At 35.8% G+C, this 17606-nt stretch overlaps 1 protein-coding gene across 3 annotated transcripts in view; it reads left to right on the top strand.

The window, feature by feature from the left end:
- Positions 1–17606, top strand: part of LOC150104220 (3',5'-cyclic-AMP phosphodiesterase 4C-like) — a 360345-nt gene that overhangs the window by 222425 nt on the left and 120314 nt on the right. Inside the window, exon 1 of one of the 3 annotated variants that reach the window (XM_090396231.1) lies at positions 2359–3116. The exons of the other annotated variants lie outside the window; for them this stretch is intronic. Within the exon in view, the coding sequence (XP_090252357.1) occupies positions 2938–3116 (179 nt within the window). The 5' untranslated portion in view covers positions 2359–2937. Of the gene's footprint in view, positions 1–2358; positions 3117–17606 lie in introns of those variants that run through there. 3 annotated transcript variants of the gene reach the window in all.

Here is a 17606-nt window from a genome sequence, read left to right as displayed (position 1 = left end):
ACAGAAATCAACAAAATGGATATAAACATCATCTACAGAATCGCTTTGTCAAACATTTTCTGAATAACACCACTTTGTGATATATTAGCCATTTTTTTCGGAAGTGAACGATGTTCCATTGTTTGAAATGGAATATCAGCTTGATATTTTGCGCGTCTACGATTATTCATTAATATAGTCGGCAAAGCAAAATCTTGATTACATTTAAGTATGAAACAGTTATTATACAGATATAAATTTATTTTGATCATTCGTAAACGACGATGAAAATCTTGCTACATCCCAATTGAACATACTCGTCTGTTCTAAACCTTGACAATTACGATTCACTACAAGCCATTTTTTAATTTAAAGAGAGCGAAATTATGTAACTTAAATATTCAATATCTGTGTGTGTGTGTTTTAAATTCTGTTTATATTTATGATGTTATTTTTAAGAAAAGATGGTCAAGAAAATCTTTCATCTATAGGCTGCATACCGACAACATTTCTAGATATTTTTATTTATTTATTTTTACTATTGACCTGAATAAACACAAAAAAATATGCAAGCTTATCCAGAATAGGCTTATCTAAAAATGAATGCATCACTCAAGAGTCTAATTCACAGTCTTTTGCGGTAAACAAGCAGCTTGCTTATATCCACTGCGAGCAACCTAGAAAAGGCTTGAAAAATTACGTTTTATTGTTATGAAAGCCTAAGAGGCGTTACTGAACATCATCGCTCAATGCTGCCTCCTGTATAATAACATAAATCACAAATACAGTTGTCTGTAAAGTATTTGCAATCACTGAAACAATAAAGGTCTCTAGACGTTTATTCATAGTTTTATATTGAATTAATGTAATCTGTATTTTCTTTTCATATCTTTTAGAAATCTTCTTTTCAAGAAGATTTCTAAAAACTTCAGTCATAGATAATACTTAATAATCAAAATGTATTCACGTACTAAATGTGTACTTATCAGAAGTTGCCTATCAACTATACAGTTTCCGAATTTTCCCTCATTTGCTGATTTGAACTTTAATGGAATTACCCATTTCAGTTTTATTACCGAAATGTGAAGGAATGTTTCAGTACTTGTTGGAATTGAACAACCCTTCATCTTCTGAAAATGTGATTCAGAAATTACGGCAGTAATGGGAAGTCACTCGAAGTGCCGTTAAAAATGCATCTGAAACTGAACAAAGAATTTGAAACTTTTATTGACAAACGGAAACAATTTCATATAAGATTTGTTATTTTTCTTTTTTAGATATACTATTGCCTTTATCCAATAGTAAGTTATTATCATAACTTACTATTGGATTGATTTTCTATTGTTACATTAATTTCGTATCCCCCTGTCTTCAACTAGTTTGGTATTACTGTCAACAAATTTCATGTTACCGTCGTATTTATCTTACAAAGAACGTATAGGAAGATATTTACATTACGTTACCAAAATGGAAATAAAACAGCACCAATTACTTGCGAACCGATAAGTAATTTTGCTACGCACTCCTATTGTGTTCATGCAAAGATTTCTAGAAAGGGTCTTTTGTTTGTATTACGACTTTATTAATGTGGAAAGGATTGATATTTCAATTCCATTAAAATTGGAATTGAAACTTTTTTCTAATATGTAGCAGACCCACGTACAAAAGCTCAAATGGCTTATAGCACAAATGGTGTGTGAATAGAATAGAATTATATTAAAGTTATTTTGAAATTAATATTTTTGGAAGTCTCAATTAAGAATACTTGAGTGTAATTTCTTATCAGAGCATCTCGTTGAAAATCGTCCTAAGAATAATATTTAATAAGGATCCCTGTGTGTGTGTGTGTGTGTGCTTTCCTAAATTTGTTTCAAGCTTCGTCAACACCTACTGCTTCCTCCCTTTCCTCCCCATATTCTTCCGTTATTTGATAGATTAAAAAGTGTTCTTTCGCACTACGAAGATCTCTGGAGAACATTGGACGCAATAAAACGATACATCTTTGTTATTCACTCCCTTAATTGCATCCTAACTCCGAGATAAGTTTAAAAGATTATATTGTCTGTCCGCCTAAGTCTGTGAAGTTACTTAACCGAGTGTTTCGCATAACAACGGAAGTGCACTTCCGAAGACATCAGTGGAAGAGAACGTGCCTGTTTATCACGTTCGCCAGCCTAGTCATGCTCGTGTCATTACCTCTATGTACTGGCTTCAGACATTTCATTTATTTGCCAACGTCATTCGCAAAACTCTACAAACACATGCACAAGGTACGTTTCCACTCATCGGGCTCCTACCGGACGTCACCCATTGGTTTCGGCCAATCATGAGATGGTAAACGAAGCAGCAGGTAGTGAAATTACTGGAAGCTTCGCCCTATAAGTCCGCTGGGGTGACAATAAACATTCCAACGGATTTAGTTAACCCTGCAACAGATTCGAAGAAAGTGTTTAAGTTACGCAAATATTAGATTGAACAGTTGACATTAGTGCAGTGTCAGTGCCTGCTAGCAATTATTCCTCGTATTACATGACGAGTATTTATTGACACACTTTTTACTCGTTATATAAGAACTTTGGGATTTCTGAAGAACGCTTTGATCCTGTACTGTACAGGGAGGGAGAGAACTTGCTATTCTTGGACGACTGCTTATTTTAAACCTTGTGTCTAAGCTGTAGTGTCAGTCTGCCTATTGTATCCGCAAGTGTTCGTTTCGCTGAAGTAAGACATAGTATGTGTGTGTGTGGTTTTTACGATAGGAAAGAAAGATTTCTCCACTAGGGGTGAGTGCTAACAGGATTACTGAAAGCAAGATTAGTTTCCTAAGTGAAAAATGTTTTGTCAAGTACCTACTTACTTGTATTATAGGCTACACAGAAGGTTCTTGTTCCACTAACTTCACTCCATTTGGTGTTCTGTATCGCGTGTCTCTCTTTAGATACTGTATAGGGAGAAATAATGAATTCTCCAGGCAGGATTGAAAAAGGTGTAGAAGTCGGTACGATCATGAAGAAGAAAAAAATTGTTGGACGTTCAATTTCATGTAATATCCATTCCCGAATCGCACAAGAAAGTTTGTTCACTCGTCGAGGACATACCGTGTTATCGCCTTTGCATATCAGGAGTCACGCATTTCAGTAAGTTCGTCTAATAGGAATTGAAATCTTTTGATTATTTAATATGGTTAGTTACTTTGCCTGTATTCATAAAGAAGTTTTAGATTTCAATATTTCTTTTAAATTCTCTTTTTTACTGAAGTATTATTCACCCTCCTCATATGAAGCACTTTGCATAATTTAAGCCGCCATTTTTTCCCCCCGAGTTCCTGACTAGAACTCGTTTAATTCAAGAGTCCTATAAAACATAATACAGCTCAATTCAGTTTCTCAAAGAAGTATTATAAGTAGTGATAATTAAGAATATTTGCATTGTGACGTTCTTGTCTGAATGACATTGCTATTTATTAGGTAGATGTTGAAGATTTTATGGTATCATAACTCCTCCCACCCACGAGTTAATGCTGTAAGCCGGTTTATATTATCGGTTCCACAGAATATGCCTGTACCCATAACAGAATATTACTTCATAAATATTACAAATTTTATATCTACCTCAAGTTATTTATTGCTTCTCCAGTTATCCGATGCAGTATTTTAATTTTATATTTCATCGGTCATATGACTGGTTTGATAATAAAGAAATCAGTAAAATACTTATATAAACAAACTGTTTAGATGTTGAAAGTTTATTTTTTATTTTTTTTTTCCCCTTGGTTAGACTATAATAATATTTATTTTTTTAGTTTAATCCTTTATCCAAGTGTGAGCAAACAAAGTTGGTTTGCGCCTGAAAATATCGTCAGGACTGGGGTAGATAAATTTAGTTTAATCCTTTATCCAAGTGTGAGCAAACAAGTCCTGAAAATATTTTCAGGCGCAAACCAACTTTGTTTGCTCACACTTGGATAAAGGATTAAACTAAATTTATTATTATTATTATTATTATTATTAGCCCCAAGACCTCATGACGTCAAAGACTCATCTGGGAGGTCCCTTTATCACACACACACACACACACACACACACAGCTCATCATATCGTATCTTAAACACACTCACTCAAACTCCTTGTAGACACCACAATCTCAGGCAAGGCATTCCAATAATTTACAACTTTGCAAGGAAAAAACCTGCCTCTCACTCCCCTACTCACACCCTCTTTATACAGTTTCCAGGGATGACCTCTGGTTCTCTCCTAATCTCCCACTATTTTCTGTAGAACTATTCCAACAGTGATCCTATAACAACCCCCTTATCAACTCGTAGGTCTCTATCATATCCAGACATCAGTGAGACAGTTGAGTGTAAAAATGTATATAATGTACCTGAGCCAGCAATAAGGACAAAAAATGGGAATGGGATATTTAGAATAACGCATCAAGATAGGGGTGGGACAAAGGGAACACTACAATTCATGTATACTAATGCCAGGAGTATTAGGAACAAGAAGGAAGAATTTTTGGCCTTGATTGGCTCTTCCTGGCCACAGGTTATTGGCATTAGTGAAACATGGCTGACTGAAGATGATATAGTTAGTGGGATAGAATGTGTAGGTTATAGTATGTTTAGGAGGGACAGAGAGAATAAAATTGGGGGAGGGGTGTTATTGATGATAGCTGATGAACTGCAGCCAAGGAGAATTGAAGTATTGCAGGATAGTGAAAGGAGCTCATTTGAGGCTATTTGGTGTGAGATTGATACTGGCAGAATAAAATATACAGTTGGGTGCTGCTATAGACCAGGTGATGGAATAGATGGTGGAGATGGTATGCATAAACAAATTGATGAAATGAGTGGAAGGAGGGTAATTATTATGGGGGATTTCAACTATGGTAACATTGATTGGAAGGAGGAGAGGACACATGTGAGGAAGGAAATGGATTTTATTCAATTATTAAGGGATAACTATCTGAAACAGCATGTAATTGAAAATACTAGGGGTGTGAGAGTGCTTGACCTGGTAATAGTATCTGAGAATTTGACTGTAATGAATATGGCCATGTTGCCACCTATTGGTGAGAGTGATCATAAGGTCTTGACCTGGGAGGTGGCTAAAGGTGCGAAATTTGTGATTAAGACAGGGTATATGTGGAATTACCGTGCTGGCAAGTATGACAAGCTTAGGAGATTGCTTGGATCAGTGCCATGGCATGTACAACTGCAAGGGCTGGACGTCGATAGAGCATGGGAAGTGATCAAAGAGCATTTACAGGAGGTTATGGCTGATTGTATACCTAAGGTCCGAATAGTGAAACAAGGAGGGGTTAAATGGATGAATAACACCATTAAGCTTGAGCTGCAAAAAAAGAAACAACTATGGAGGAAATTTAAAGAAAGGGGTGACCTGCAGACACACGAACGGTATAAAGTACAGGCCAGAAGGGTAACGAGTGTGGTAAAAACAGCAAAAGCCGATTATGAAAGCAAACTAGCTATGCAAGCAAAAGAGAATCCCAAACAATATGCTGCAAGCAAGAAAAAAACTGTACATGGCAAAATGATTTTAAGGAATGACGATGGTAAAGAGTTCACTGAACCAGTCGATATAGTGGAGTTACTGAGCGCGCACTTTGCAAAAGTATATCATCCAGGTGGTGACGTTGAAAAAATGAAGGAACCATTAGTTTATATGGGAATTGTGATGAATGAAGTGGAGGTGAATAGTCTATTACAGAACCTTAATGTGAATACATCTGTGGGATTGGATGGTATACCGGCACGGGTCTTGCATGAAGCGGCTAATGAATTATCAGTGCCCTTGACCATGTTGTTTAATCTGAGTCTCAGGTCTGGCTTAGTCCCGAAGGCATGGAAAGAGGGGAAAATAGTTTCACTGCATAAAGGAGGATCCAAGACTATGGTTGCAAATTACCGACCGATCAGCATATCAGCAGTCGTTGTCAAGGTCTTAGAGAAAATAGTCAAGGGAAAAATACAGGAATGGATTGATGAAAATGAGATACTGTACAGAGGACAGCATGGCTTTGTGAAGGGTAGATCATGCCTCAGTAACTTGCTCAAGTTTTATAACAAGGTGACGGCTGAACTGGATAAGGGAAATGGGTTTACAGTGATACTGCTGGACCTGGCAAAGGCGTTTGACAGGATACCACATGGAATTCTAATCCGTAAACTACAACATATGGGAATGGATATAGGGTTGGTGAGATGGATAGCTGGGTGGTTGATGGAGAAATATCAAAGAGTAGTTTATTCAGGAGTAGAGTCCAAAAAACGCCTGTGACTAGTGGTGTGCCACAGGGTTCTGTTCTTGGACCACTGCTGTTTAATCTGTTCATTAACGATATAGGGAAGGGTCTAAGTGGGACAGTTCATTTGTTTGCTGATGATGCAAAGTTGGGTAGGGCGATAGTGAATGCAGAAGATGTCAAAGTCTTGCAAGATGACTTAGATAGATTGGAGTTCTGGACTAAGGAGAATGGATGTCAATTTAATGTGACAAAATGTAAGGTTATGCATTTCGGAGTGAAAAGATTAGCAGCAGTATACCACATTGGTGGAACTGTACTCCAAGAGATTGATGAGGCCAGGGACTTGGGAGTGTTGGTGGATAGGGAGATGAAGTTTAGGGGGCACATTGCGAAAGTAGCTAAATCAGCTCATCAACTCACTTGGTTGTTGAAAAATACCTTGACGAGCAGAGAAAAACAAGTTATTGTACCTCTGTACCAAGCCCTGATAAGACCTCATCTCGACTACGGTGCCCAGATTTGGTCACCTCGGTTCCTTCTTGATGGGGAGGAGGTTGAGAGGATCCAGAGGCGAGTGACTAAGATGATAACAGGTCTATGGAATGAACCATATGAGAACAGGTTGAAGATTTGTGGGTTGCAGAAACTAGTTGATAGACGGAAAAGGGGCGATATGATTGAGACATTCAAATTGCTAAAAGGATTCTATAGGATTAATTCAGATGATATTTTTGAGTTCAGGACTGGTGGTGGGAGAACTAAGGGACACCCATGGAAGCTGGGAAAGAGCGTGGTTAGCAGGGGTGTTAGAGCTGGGTTCTTTACTTTTAGAGTGGTAAATGAGTGGAATAAGCTGCCAGAGTCTGTTGTGGGTGCTATGACAGTGAGCGAGTTCAAGGCAAGGTATGATAGATACTGTGAGAATGTTGAACAGCTATGTGAACATGATGTTTAGGGCCTCCCTCGATGAGTCTAAGGACTCCTGGAGTAGCCCGTGGTAATAATAATAATAATAATAATAATATCTCCCCTTTTCCTCCTGTCTACCAGACTGCAAATTACATCTTCTCAATCGTTCCTCATACTCAACATTCCAGAGGTCAGAAACTACCTTAGTCATTCGCCTTTGGACCCTTTCCAACATCTCTTCATCCTTCTGAAAACCAGGTGACCAAATCTGGGCACAATAGTTCCATGTGTGGCCTAATCAAAGCCTTACACAACGAAACAAGAATCTCCCTACTTCTACATGTCAGTGTCCTTTGCATCATTCCCAGAAGCCTTTGTGTTGTCTTCACAATTTTGGCTGTGTTCCCTAAATTTTAGATCCTTATCCACCATCACCCCGATCTCTTATTTCCTCCGCCTCCAACAGTATATCCTCACCAAGCATAAATTCTGCATCCCATCTTTGTTTTCCAAATTTTAAAACCTTACATTTTGCAACATTGAACTCGCATCCCCATTTCCATGCCCAATCACTCAATTTATTCAAGTCTTCTTGTAAGGCCACTACATCTTCACTACGCTTCATGGCTCGTCCCAACTTTGCATCATCTGCAAACAACTGAATATCTCCATCCAAATCTTCACCAATATCATTAATATACAAGTTAAACAGTAATGGCCCTAAAACAGACCCCCGAGGCACTCCACTAGTGACTTTCCCTTTCCTTGATATTGCTCCTCCATACACAACTTGTTGATACCTATCAGATAGCCAGTCTCCAATCCAGTGCACTAATCTAATATCCAACCCCATCTGCTATAGTTTGACTCTTAACTTATCATGAGGTACTCTATCTAAAGCCTTTCCGAAATCCAAGTATATTACTATGTATCCTTCTCCTCTGTCCAAGGAAGCAGTCACTTTATTATAATAGGTAAGTAGATTAGTAAAACATTATCTCCCTTTAGCAAATCCACGCTATCCATCAAAGATAATACCATTGTAGTCAACCAAACTCTGGATCCTAGTTCTCACAAGCTTCTCCAAAAACTTAACCAACACCTGACACACACAGATAGGCCTATAGTTTGATGCTTGAGTTCAATCATCTCCTTTATGAAGTGGCACAATCTTGCCCTCCTTCCACTCCTTAGGAACTTGACCGAGTGCAAGACTCGTATTAAAAAAATATGTCAAGGCAGGTGTCAACTCCCTGGCACATTCCTTCAGTATACGTGACAGCCTTATTAACATCTAGTTTACTCAACTCCCCAGACACCTCTTGCTCACTTACAGTCAGTCTCTCCTCCCCATCATCAACTGCTCTCAATCTCTCCATGAAGTCACATTCACAAGAATGAAAGACCTTTATGAACTGCTCATTAAGTATCTCCACCACACTTTCCTCAACAGCTGTCTTTATACCCTTTTCTCCAATCAATGTCATCCTTCCATAATCATTCTTTCTTTTGTTTGCTACATATCAAAAGAAGTTGCTATCTCATCATTCCAGTCTATATTGCCATAATTAAAATCGCCCATAATGATCACCCTCTTCTTATTTGCTTGGCTAATTCGATTATACATTTCATTATCACCACCATCCACGATCTATAACAACATTCCATTCATCTCTAACCTCTATCTCACACCATACTGCCTGAAAACACTGGCACTATTTCTCTCTTGCATCTCTACTTTGTATGGACATAACTCTTTCTCTATCATCAATAGTACTCCCCCTCCCTTTTTCCCCTTCTATCCTCTCGAAACACATCGTATCCTTCCATCTCTCTATTCCTGTCAGGATGTCATCCTCTTCCATGTCTTCTCACTTATTCCGACAATCTTTGGGAACAGACGCAATTTACGCAACCATTTCATCTGCCTTGTTTCTTATACTTCTAGCATGTGTATACAAACAAACATTATTAAACATTGTATACATCAATTTAGTCAACTGTTAAACTACTGGCCTGACCACTAATGGGAAAAAAACCTTACTACATAAAAGCTAGAGTCCTGTTATTAACATGATCTATCTGGTTAACAAATCATTAAGAGATATATTAAGCTTCAGAGCAACATGCTCTCACATAATTACTCAAATAAGTACACACAGAAATCAGAATAAAACAGTATGGGTTGTACTGGATGGTGACTAATATGCTGAAATTATTGCTAGGAGCCCTAAAGTAAGGGTTTGCTGGAAAACTTCTAGAACTTAAGTGGGTTGAATATGTGCCAACCAAATTCTTGTTATTTTTATGCTACGATTATTGTTAAGATTAGGATGGTTGATCAAAATTTCAGAGGCTTCTTTAAATTTGTATTCATACCAGGTTTTTGTATGATGTAACGAACAGGTACTTTTCCAATCAATTTGGTGTAGGGTGTTGAGAGCATGATCTGAGAGGTCTGCTTCACAAAAATTGTTAAATTTAATGTGTCATTTTTTTTTACATGGATAGGAATTGTATGTCCAGTTTCACAAATAAAAGGTACATTACAGGTGTATTGGATACGGTATATTCCAGGTTGGAAGAGGATCCTTAGAGCAGCTGAATATGCTTTTTAATTTCATAGGTGGTTTAAAAGTAGCATTAAGATTATACTGATGTAGAATTCTATTTATTTTAGCTGATAACCCTTTAATGTATAGGATAACTATGGTTTTACTGTAATCTATATTATATGCATTTTTTATGAAGTTTTATGAAGAACTTCATATTGATAGCACCCTTTCTATAGCCACCATTCACAAATGAATTGCTAACAACCTGCAATTCCCCAGTTATGAAGATATTTTCAGGCGCAAACCAACTTTGTTTGCTTACACTTTGGATAAAGGATTAAACTACATTTATTATAAACTATTTAGAGATTTATAACATGCGCGTTCAGGAAAGATCGTACGGCGGCCTTGAAGGAAGCAGAATAACTAATCCTATGAAAATCTTTGAGTACTCAAAAAAAATTCCACCAAAAGAAAGCAGTTATTCTAATCAGTTACTTTTCCATTCTACTCCATGGGGAAGTGAGGATGGACATTATCAAGGGAAAAGGCCTTCTACTTAAGGTGTTTTCCCTCGACATTTTCTTTTGTTCATCAATAATTCCGCCACTTGGATATGAATTTGTCAAACACTTGGAACAACTAGTCGCTATCCTTTACTTCCGACTCGAACTTATCCAAAATTTTATTTCGCCTTCCCCCCCCCCCCAACTAATTTATTTAAAGGTTAAATCCATATCCAATTTCTTTGTGGAAGCATGGAATGAAAAGTTGGAAGAGTGGGATGATCCAGTTTAGGCTAACAATACAGGTGTTTTGTTTTGGGGAAGGGGAGCACATAATCTGGTTTGTTTCTGAAATTTGAAATATATGTAATTTGCATTGTGAGAGAGGCAGGAGGTCTTGCTATCCTCTTTTTGTTTGCTTTAACTGTTAAAAGTACAGAATTATTCATGTGTAAAATATGTTTTAAATCAAATAGAAGCTAAATAAATTCCCAAATAAGTTTTTTTTTCTAAATATCTTATTTTCTTCTGACATTGACTACTTCAGTATTTATTAGTTCCAAGTGAGTAACTGACTAGCACTGCAGCTAATTTGATAAATGGACTTGCAAAAAAAAAAAAAAAAAAAAAAAAAAAAAAGACTGATCAAAATCAATGAAAACAATAATCAGGAGTGCATAGCAAACTAGGCTAGCACAGCTCCGCTAGGCCATGATCAATAGGTGCTAAGCTATTGATTGCACATTACGTTAGACATTGTAATACCAGTTTTTATTCATTACAACGTGTACCCGTGTACACCTACCAGCATGACAGAGCAGATTGTCACATTATTACTATAATTATTTGGTTTAGAAGAGAGGATGTTTATAAATTTGTCCTGAAGGAGCAGTTTGAACCACTTTTTTACTGGTACCTGTAGAAAGAAAATTAATGCCATGTATTTTTTTAAAATAAACTTGTAAATTGGCGTATTTCTTAAATCACACTGTTATAGAATAGACGAATGCAAGTCAGTAGTTTGTTGTTAAACACGCAAAACTAGATAACATAGATATAATCAAGTAATATCAACGATTTTTGGTTGTTCAGTATATAATTTTAATGTTTTATAAATTGAAGTTTGATATCCACAATGAAAGAAAGTACAAAACTTGAAAACATTTTAGATTTTATATAACCTCACTTTAACTCTGAGGGTGATAACAACAGAGATCCCTTCCTAACTCGTATTCCTTCACCATTCCACCAAATATAGATCACTTGTGATTATTTTAATTTACAATATTTTAACTTAATGTGATTGGGAACTCGATAGTAAATTTTGAATACTAACATTGTTATCCTAAGGAAGGCAAATATTCTTATTCCGTAAAACGTAGTTTGATGTTTCAGGGACTTCATGTTCCATAAATTAAGTTATAAAATAAACATTTTATAACTTAATTTATGACATTTTACTTATTTTCCTTAAAAAAAAAAAAAAACGCATTTGACGTCCGTAGACGCTGTATGGTCACTGCCGGCCGTACATCATATGGTTTTGGCAATGATGTGTTCTGCTGTGGTAGGGTCGCAGATTCCCTTTCCACACAAAGGTTTGTAAGACAATCACAAACATCCATGCCCACGGCGAGATTTGAACCCGCATCCTCTTGGCTGGAGAGGGGACACGCTAACCACTCTGCCAACCAGGCCGGCATTAGAATGGTTAATAGTCAGTTTTTCATAAATCTGTATAAAATTTCAAGGATATTTACACAAATCTTCCTTTTCATTGTTTTCATAAACATTGGTGACGTTTTGAATTTTATTTCCTCTTTTGGCATTCGATCAAGAAAAGTCGCAAATAATTTTATGTCGTAAATGCAATGCGAGTTCTGATATGAAATGAAATGTCAAGTCCTACTAGCCTAGTTCCCAGCAAGTTCAAAATTCTTGCGTATTATTTTTCACTTATTTTGCTCTATATATCACATTTGCTTCGATAAGAATGAGCTACAAAAAGTTAATTAGCTGAAGACTTTTTTTACATTTCTCTTATCATTATTTTCATTTTGGGGGATTTATCATCGCCGTAAGACGTTAATCAACATCTGTTACATTTTTTTTTTCTTATTCCACTACCGTTTTCCTATATTTCAACATAACCAGCCGCTGTTAGAGTAGTTTTTTTTACATTCACTACGAAGTAAATTTTTATTGTTATTTAACTTTTTTTAACCAATAAACCATAGATATTTACAACCCTCGAATTACGTTGTATTTCCAGTGGTTTCAAGAATGCTATCTAATAAATCAACGTGATTCGTGTAATTTTCATGTGGGGTTTAAAAAAAAAAATCTTTTATTGAAACTTCAATCTGATAAACATTGAAAATGTCAGTGATCTTCTTTTAGAAATCCAAAAACCTAAGTGGTTTTTAACCATTTCACATGCGCGATGATTTATTACCGCTTTCTACAGCCGTACGGTAATCGAAGGATAGTCAATGAAACTGGATTAATGGTTATTAACAGGAAATGAACCCCATTATAACATACCGGGTTTAGGGTTTTAATTCAGCATTATTTGCTTGCGGGTAAGATGAAAAAAAAAATGTTTGTTTAATAAAATATGCAATATGCTGTAAGTCCAGTGGCTTTTCAAACTTCTTATCAGACTCCCCCCCCCCCCTTTCTTGTAAAAAAAAAAAAAAATTGCGGCCCTTACACTTTTCATAAAATAACATTAACCTATAGATTTCTTAGCATGTATTATATTTTAATCAAATTAAGATGTTTTTACAGTTTTTGGATAGTACACAATTATACTTCATTCAAATTTAAAAGTAAAATTGCACACAGATATTTATTTCAGCCGATTTGTTTTTGCTTCACTAAATAAATATGGAAAAGCGTACTACAGATATCAAGTAAGATAAATCTCAAGCAACTTTGGGTAGCTGAAGAAACTGGCATAAATTATAGACTTCAGAAAGATGTTAATTTTGATATAATGCCCGCGCTTGAAATGCTTGAATATAAATTGAAGCAATATATAAGAATGCTATGTGTTTAAATAAATACGTCGAAACATTCAATCAATTCTATAGATTTTGTACTCAAAGGAGGATTCCTAAAACATTTCTGTGCGGACTTGTTCGATTACATTTTGGTAAACTTAAGAAGGCTTATCATTTGACGAATTAAAAGACATGCGAGCAGCGGACCGAGAAATCTTAGACAGAGCAGGTTATGTGGTGTGGTATTAGTGTCACAGCACACCATTCATTACAATTCAGCGTGTCATTCTGTAGTTGGTGTTTCCGTAGTTGCTATAAGATATGAAACCTTCACGTAGACGAAGAAATAAATGTAGGTTATTACATCTAATTAAACACCGGTAGGAAAACGAAAGTTATTTGAGAAATGTAATAATATTCTTACGTCATATTAAAATATAATGCAGTACTCTAATTATAAACAAAACAAGTCATCGCAAAGTTTGGGTTAAATCAATGATTTTACTAGAAGATAAAGTAGCGTCCTCTCGTGTCAGTGAATTTTGCAAGTTTTGCATAGTAACGGATTTGATTGTAGCAGCTAGTTTTAATAATCAAAATATGGGCTAAAACAAGTATAATTTCCCGAATGCTTCTTACCCTCTAAAGTATTAATCACTTCTAAAGGAAATCGTAGTCATTCCGCACATTACTTAATCTCTAGTATTAAAATTTCAGCTTTTTGACTAGCCCATCTAGTCAAAAAGCTGAAATTTTAATACTAGAGATTATTTATGCGTCATTTTATGCATAAAACATACTTTATAAATAACTTATAGCTAATAATCCTCATGACTTCAAAAATAAAAACAAGATAATTACTCCATTCTAGGAGAAAAATGTGTTAACTGTGAGTTTCTGCAATGAGTTTAAACTTAAGGGAGGTGGGATTGTTGTTACAGCAAACTTTATTCCCTCTCTGTGACATTTTTTTTTTAATGGCTTGTTTTTGTTTGCGAAGCATTTATTTTTATAGATCTGGGTGAATAGCAGAATCATTCACCGTATTAAATTTTAAATACAAATGCAACATTTTCAAATCAAACAATTTTGTAAAAATACCTACAATTTTGTAACTATAAATTAACCGAGATATTAAATATACATTACTATACAGATCATTAAACAGATATGTTCATCTATACCTTAATTTAGATAATTTAAAAATCTTGAGCATATTTAGTGATTTTTCATGTCGGGCGAGATTAATAAATGAAATGGTTTTGTCTCCAGAAAAGTTTAAATAGTTTCTGGGTTTACCTGCCTTTTTAACCCACTCACAATACTTATGGGCTGTAGTGGAATTTCGTGGATGATATATTTTTTTTTTTTTTAGGTTTGATTCATTTCGATCCAATTGGACATTTTTTTTCATGAAAACCTTGTTTACTCCCAGGAAATGATTTATGGTGTTACAAACGTATTTATTAGTATTGATGTATCCCGGGAGATGCTCCGTTAAGTAATAATGAATTGGTGAACAACTCATCTTGAGGCCCGTATTATTCACTTTTAATCGTTGCTAAAAGCTTTACCTTCATTTATATTCAACCTTCGAATTCTTGGAATTGATGAAACCCTCATTGTTGTAACACGAAAATTATGAAAATTATGAAGAACTTATGCAGCTGTATGATGTAGGACTGAAAATCTCTACACTAATCCATTTTGGACTAAGAGTCTAAAATGGATTAGTGTAAAGTAATGGATTAGTCTTTGCAAGTGTAGCGACTACGACTGGTTATGCATATTAAGATATTGATGGTTAGAAAATAAAATATGGAACATTTAAGAATTTTATTATAGAAGTTTGCGCGTTCAATTTAGAAGCTGTAAAGATTACCGTTATTGCTAAACAGAATAATAAATATTTATGCTGAGTTATCACCATTGAAAATATTTTGTCTTCTTAGTATGGTTCGGTATTTTCAAGATAGGATCTGCGTCTGTGTTAAACTAGAATTATTATTTCAAAGGATTATATTGTGATGTAGAGATTCATAAGACAGTCTTTCGTATATTACAAACTACACTGAGTGATTTAGTTGATGATAAAGCAAAATGACTTAATACAATCTAAATTGGCTGTGTAGAAAGCTGAATTGGTTTTGTTTTTTAATTTTGAACTGGTCACAATCAGTATTAAATTCATACCAGCTTCACTAGAAGACGAAACAAACCGTCCTTTTCAAAATAAATAATATAATTTTATGTTGTCATTAAATTGATCTGGATGATTTTATATTTTATCCCCCCCCTAGCATTCTAAAGAAATCACCCTTTGAATTCACCGTGTCGTCATGATGTTAAGCTCAAGATTGAGTATGGCTTTTCAGAGATGGTCATGATGCGCGAGGTTAAATCTTGAACATAAGTTACAAAGATGGGATAGGACGAGATTAGTGAAATATGTGTACGTTTTTGCCGACCGCACAATTTACATCAGTAAATTCGACTTAAGCATTTTTATTTTTAAACATCGAAGGATTATTCTAGTGTAGTAGAAGATGAAGTGAACAAGATCATCCTTCATCTACCGAAGTTCTTCGATCATCTTTATTTTGCAGCTGTATCCGATGACCTCCAGCGGCAAGCATAAACTTCAATGTGTCACGTGACAGTCATTTTTGCAGTAGCCTCGCAATATCTAGTTGGCAGTTTTCTTCCTAAAGCTCCAGGCGACCACGCCTGACGTCTAACAGCACTTAGTTTGGCACGAGGCGTGACGTGCTTGATCTTATCACGGAAGACTACCTGTCGCCGTAGATCCTGTCGTGTCCTATATAGTAATAAAATTTTACAACTGCCTTTATTGACTTGGCTTTGGATAGCGGGTGGAAACACTGTAGGAATTTTTATAAAGTAGAGGAGGATAATGTGATAACATCGTGTTTACCCTTACAGAATCATACTACCTAGAAATTACACGTTACAGTGACCTAATACGAGAGCTTTCTATACTACGTCATAATCCTGGTTATTCCAACGGCGAAGGTGACGTTCAACTTGACATCAGCTAACAGAAGGAAACTACGTTGATGTGAACAATACTTGGTCACGTTCGGACTTCTAGAATATTACTGAAGCTATGCGATTCATGAATTGTGACACGAAGAAATTTCTCGTTCAGGAAATTCTATTTCATTGCATTAGTAATAGACTACCAGAAAGATTTTGAAACGGAGGGAAGAACAAATCCCAGGCATGTGAGCGGCTAAATATTTCATACTGAAGTTTCTTTCCTGAAATTTATTTTTGTGTAGCCAATAGGATTATTGATTTCCCCTCACCGGAATCCATATAATCATTTTGAAATAATTTGGATTATATTTGAAAAACTTAATTCCTGATCAAAGTGCTCCCGAGTTTTGCATAGATGCTACCAGTTATGCCGTATTGTCAGTTTGCGTGATTTTTTTTTTTTTTTTTTCATTTCTGAAATTTATGGCAGAATAGTGAGAATCCTTAGCTAAACTTACAACAAAACAAGGACAACAGTGCTTTTATTTTTCTTTTTACATACTACCGATTTTTTTTAAATTCAGTGACGAACAAAGTTCGTTGTAACTCTAAATATATAAAGTATATAGCCGATTAAAAAGAAAAAAAAAATCAAACTCTCGATCGATTGCTTTTCACCTCGGTTATCTAAAGTAACTGAAAAGTTCCACACCTGGAGAACTGTCAACCATTTAATAACCGCTAATATAGATTCTACCATTCATGATCCATAACAGATCTCCTTATCTATATCTGGACACTACAGAAAGATTTAAAGAAACCTCTGCTTTGCATCTGGCAACGCAGGCCTCTAAGTAAATTGCCATCTTATGATCTGTCTTCCGCCCTCTGTAATTGCATTGATCATTCATTGAATGGTGGAAGATGTTATCTTCATATTTCCTTACTAATGAAGTTCACGACCTTCTCTCACTAACTCCAAACCCTAGTGGTAATTTTGCCGATGATAGCACTCTCCATTCCTCCTACTCACACAACAAAGCTTGCAATGCTCATACTTTCCAATCTTCAAGATCTACAATCAGTGACCTCCAAAAAAAATAAAATCCTCTCCCTTCCCTACCTTTTTGATATGCTCACTTTAACAGGAGGGACCACATTTCTTTCTCCGACTGACACTAATCGCTACCCTTTTTCTAGCATTAACGATTACTACTATAGCTTCCTTGGCTTTAAAAAACTTTGGCATCTTTTTCCATTCAAGACGCTACTTTGGAGTGGTACACACAAACAAAATCTTGATTCTGCCCAGGGCTGATTGACGGATCTCTCTCTCACTCACAGATTTGTCTCAAAGATGGTTTCCGCATTGCTTCTCGTCT

This window comes from Typopeltis vanoorti, chromosome 8 (genome assembly GCF_054136105.1).
Source record: "Typopeltis vanoorti isolate ZY-2024b chromosome 8, IOZ_Tvanoo_1.0, whole genome shotgun sequence".
Taxonomy (NCBI): Eukaryota; Metazoa; Arthropoda; class Arachnida; order Uropygi; family Thelyphonidae; genus Typopeltis; species Typopeltis vanoorti.
This window is presented reverse-complemented; position numbering and strand designations above follow the sequence as displayed.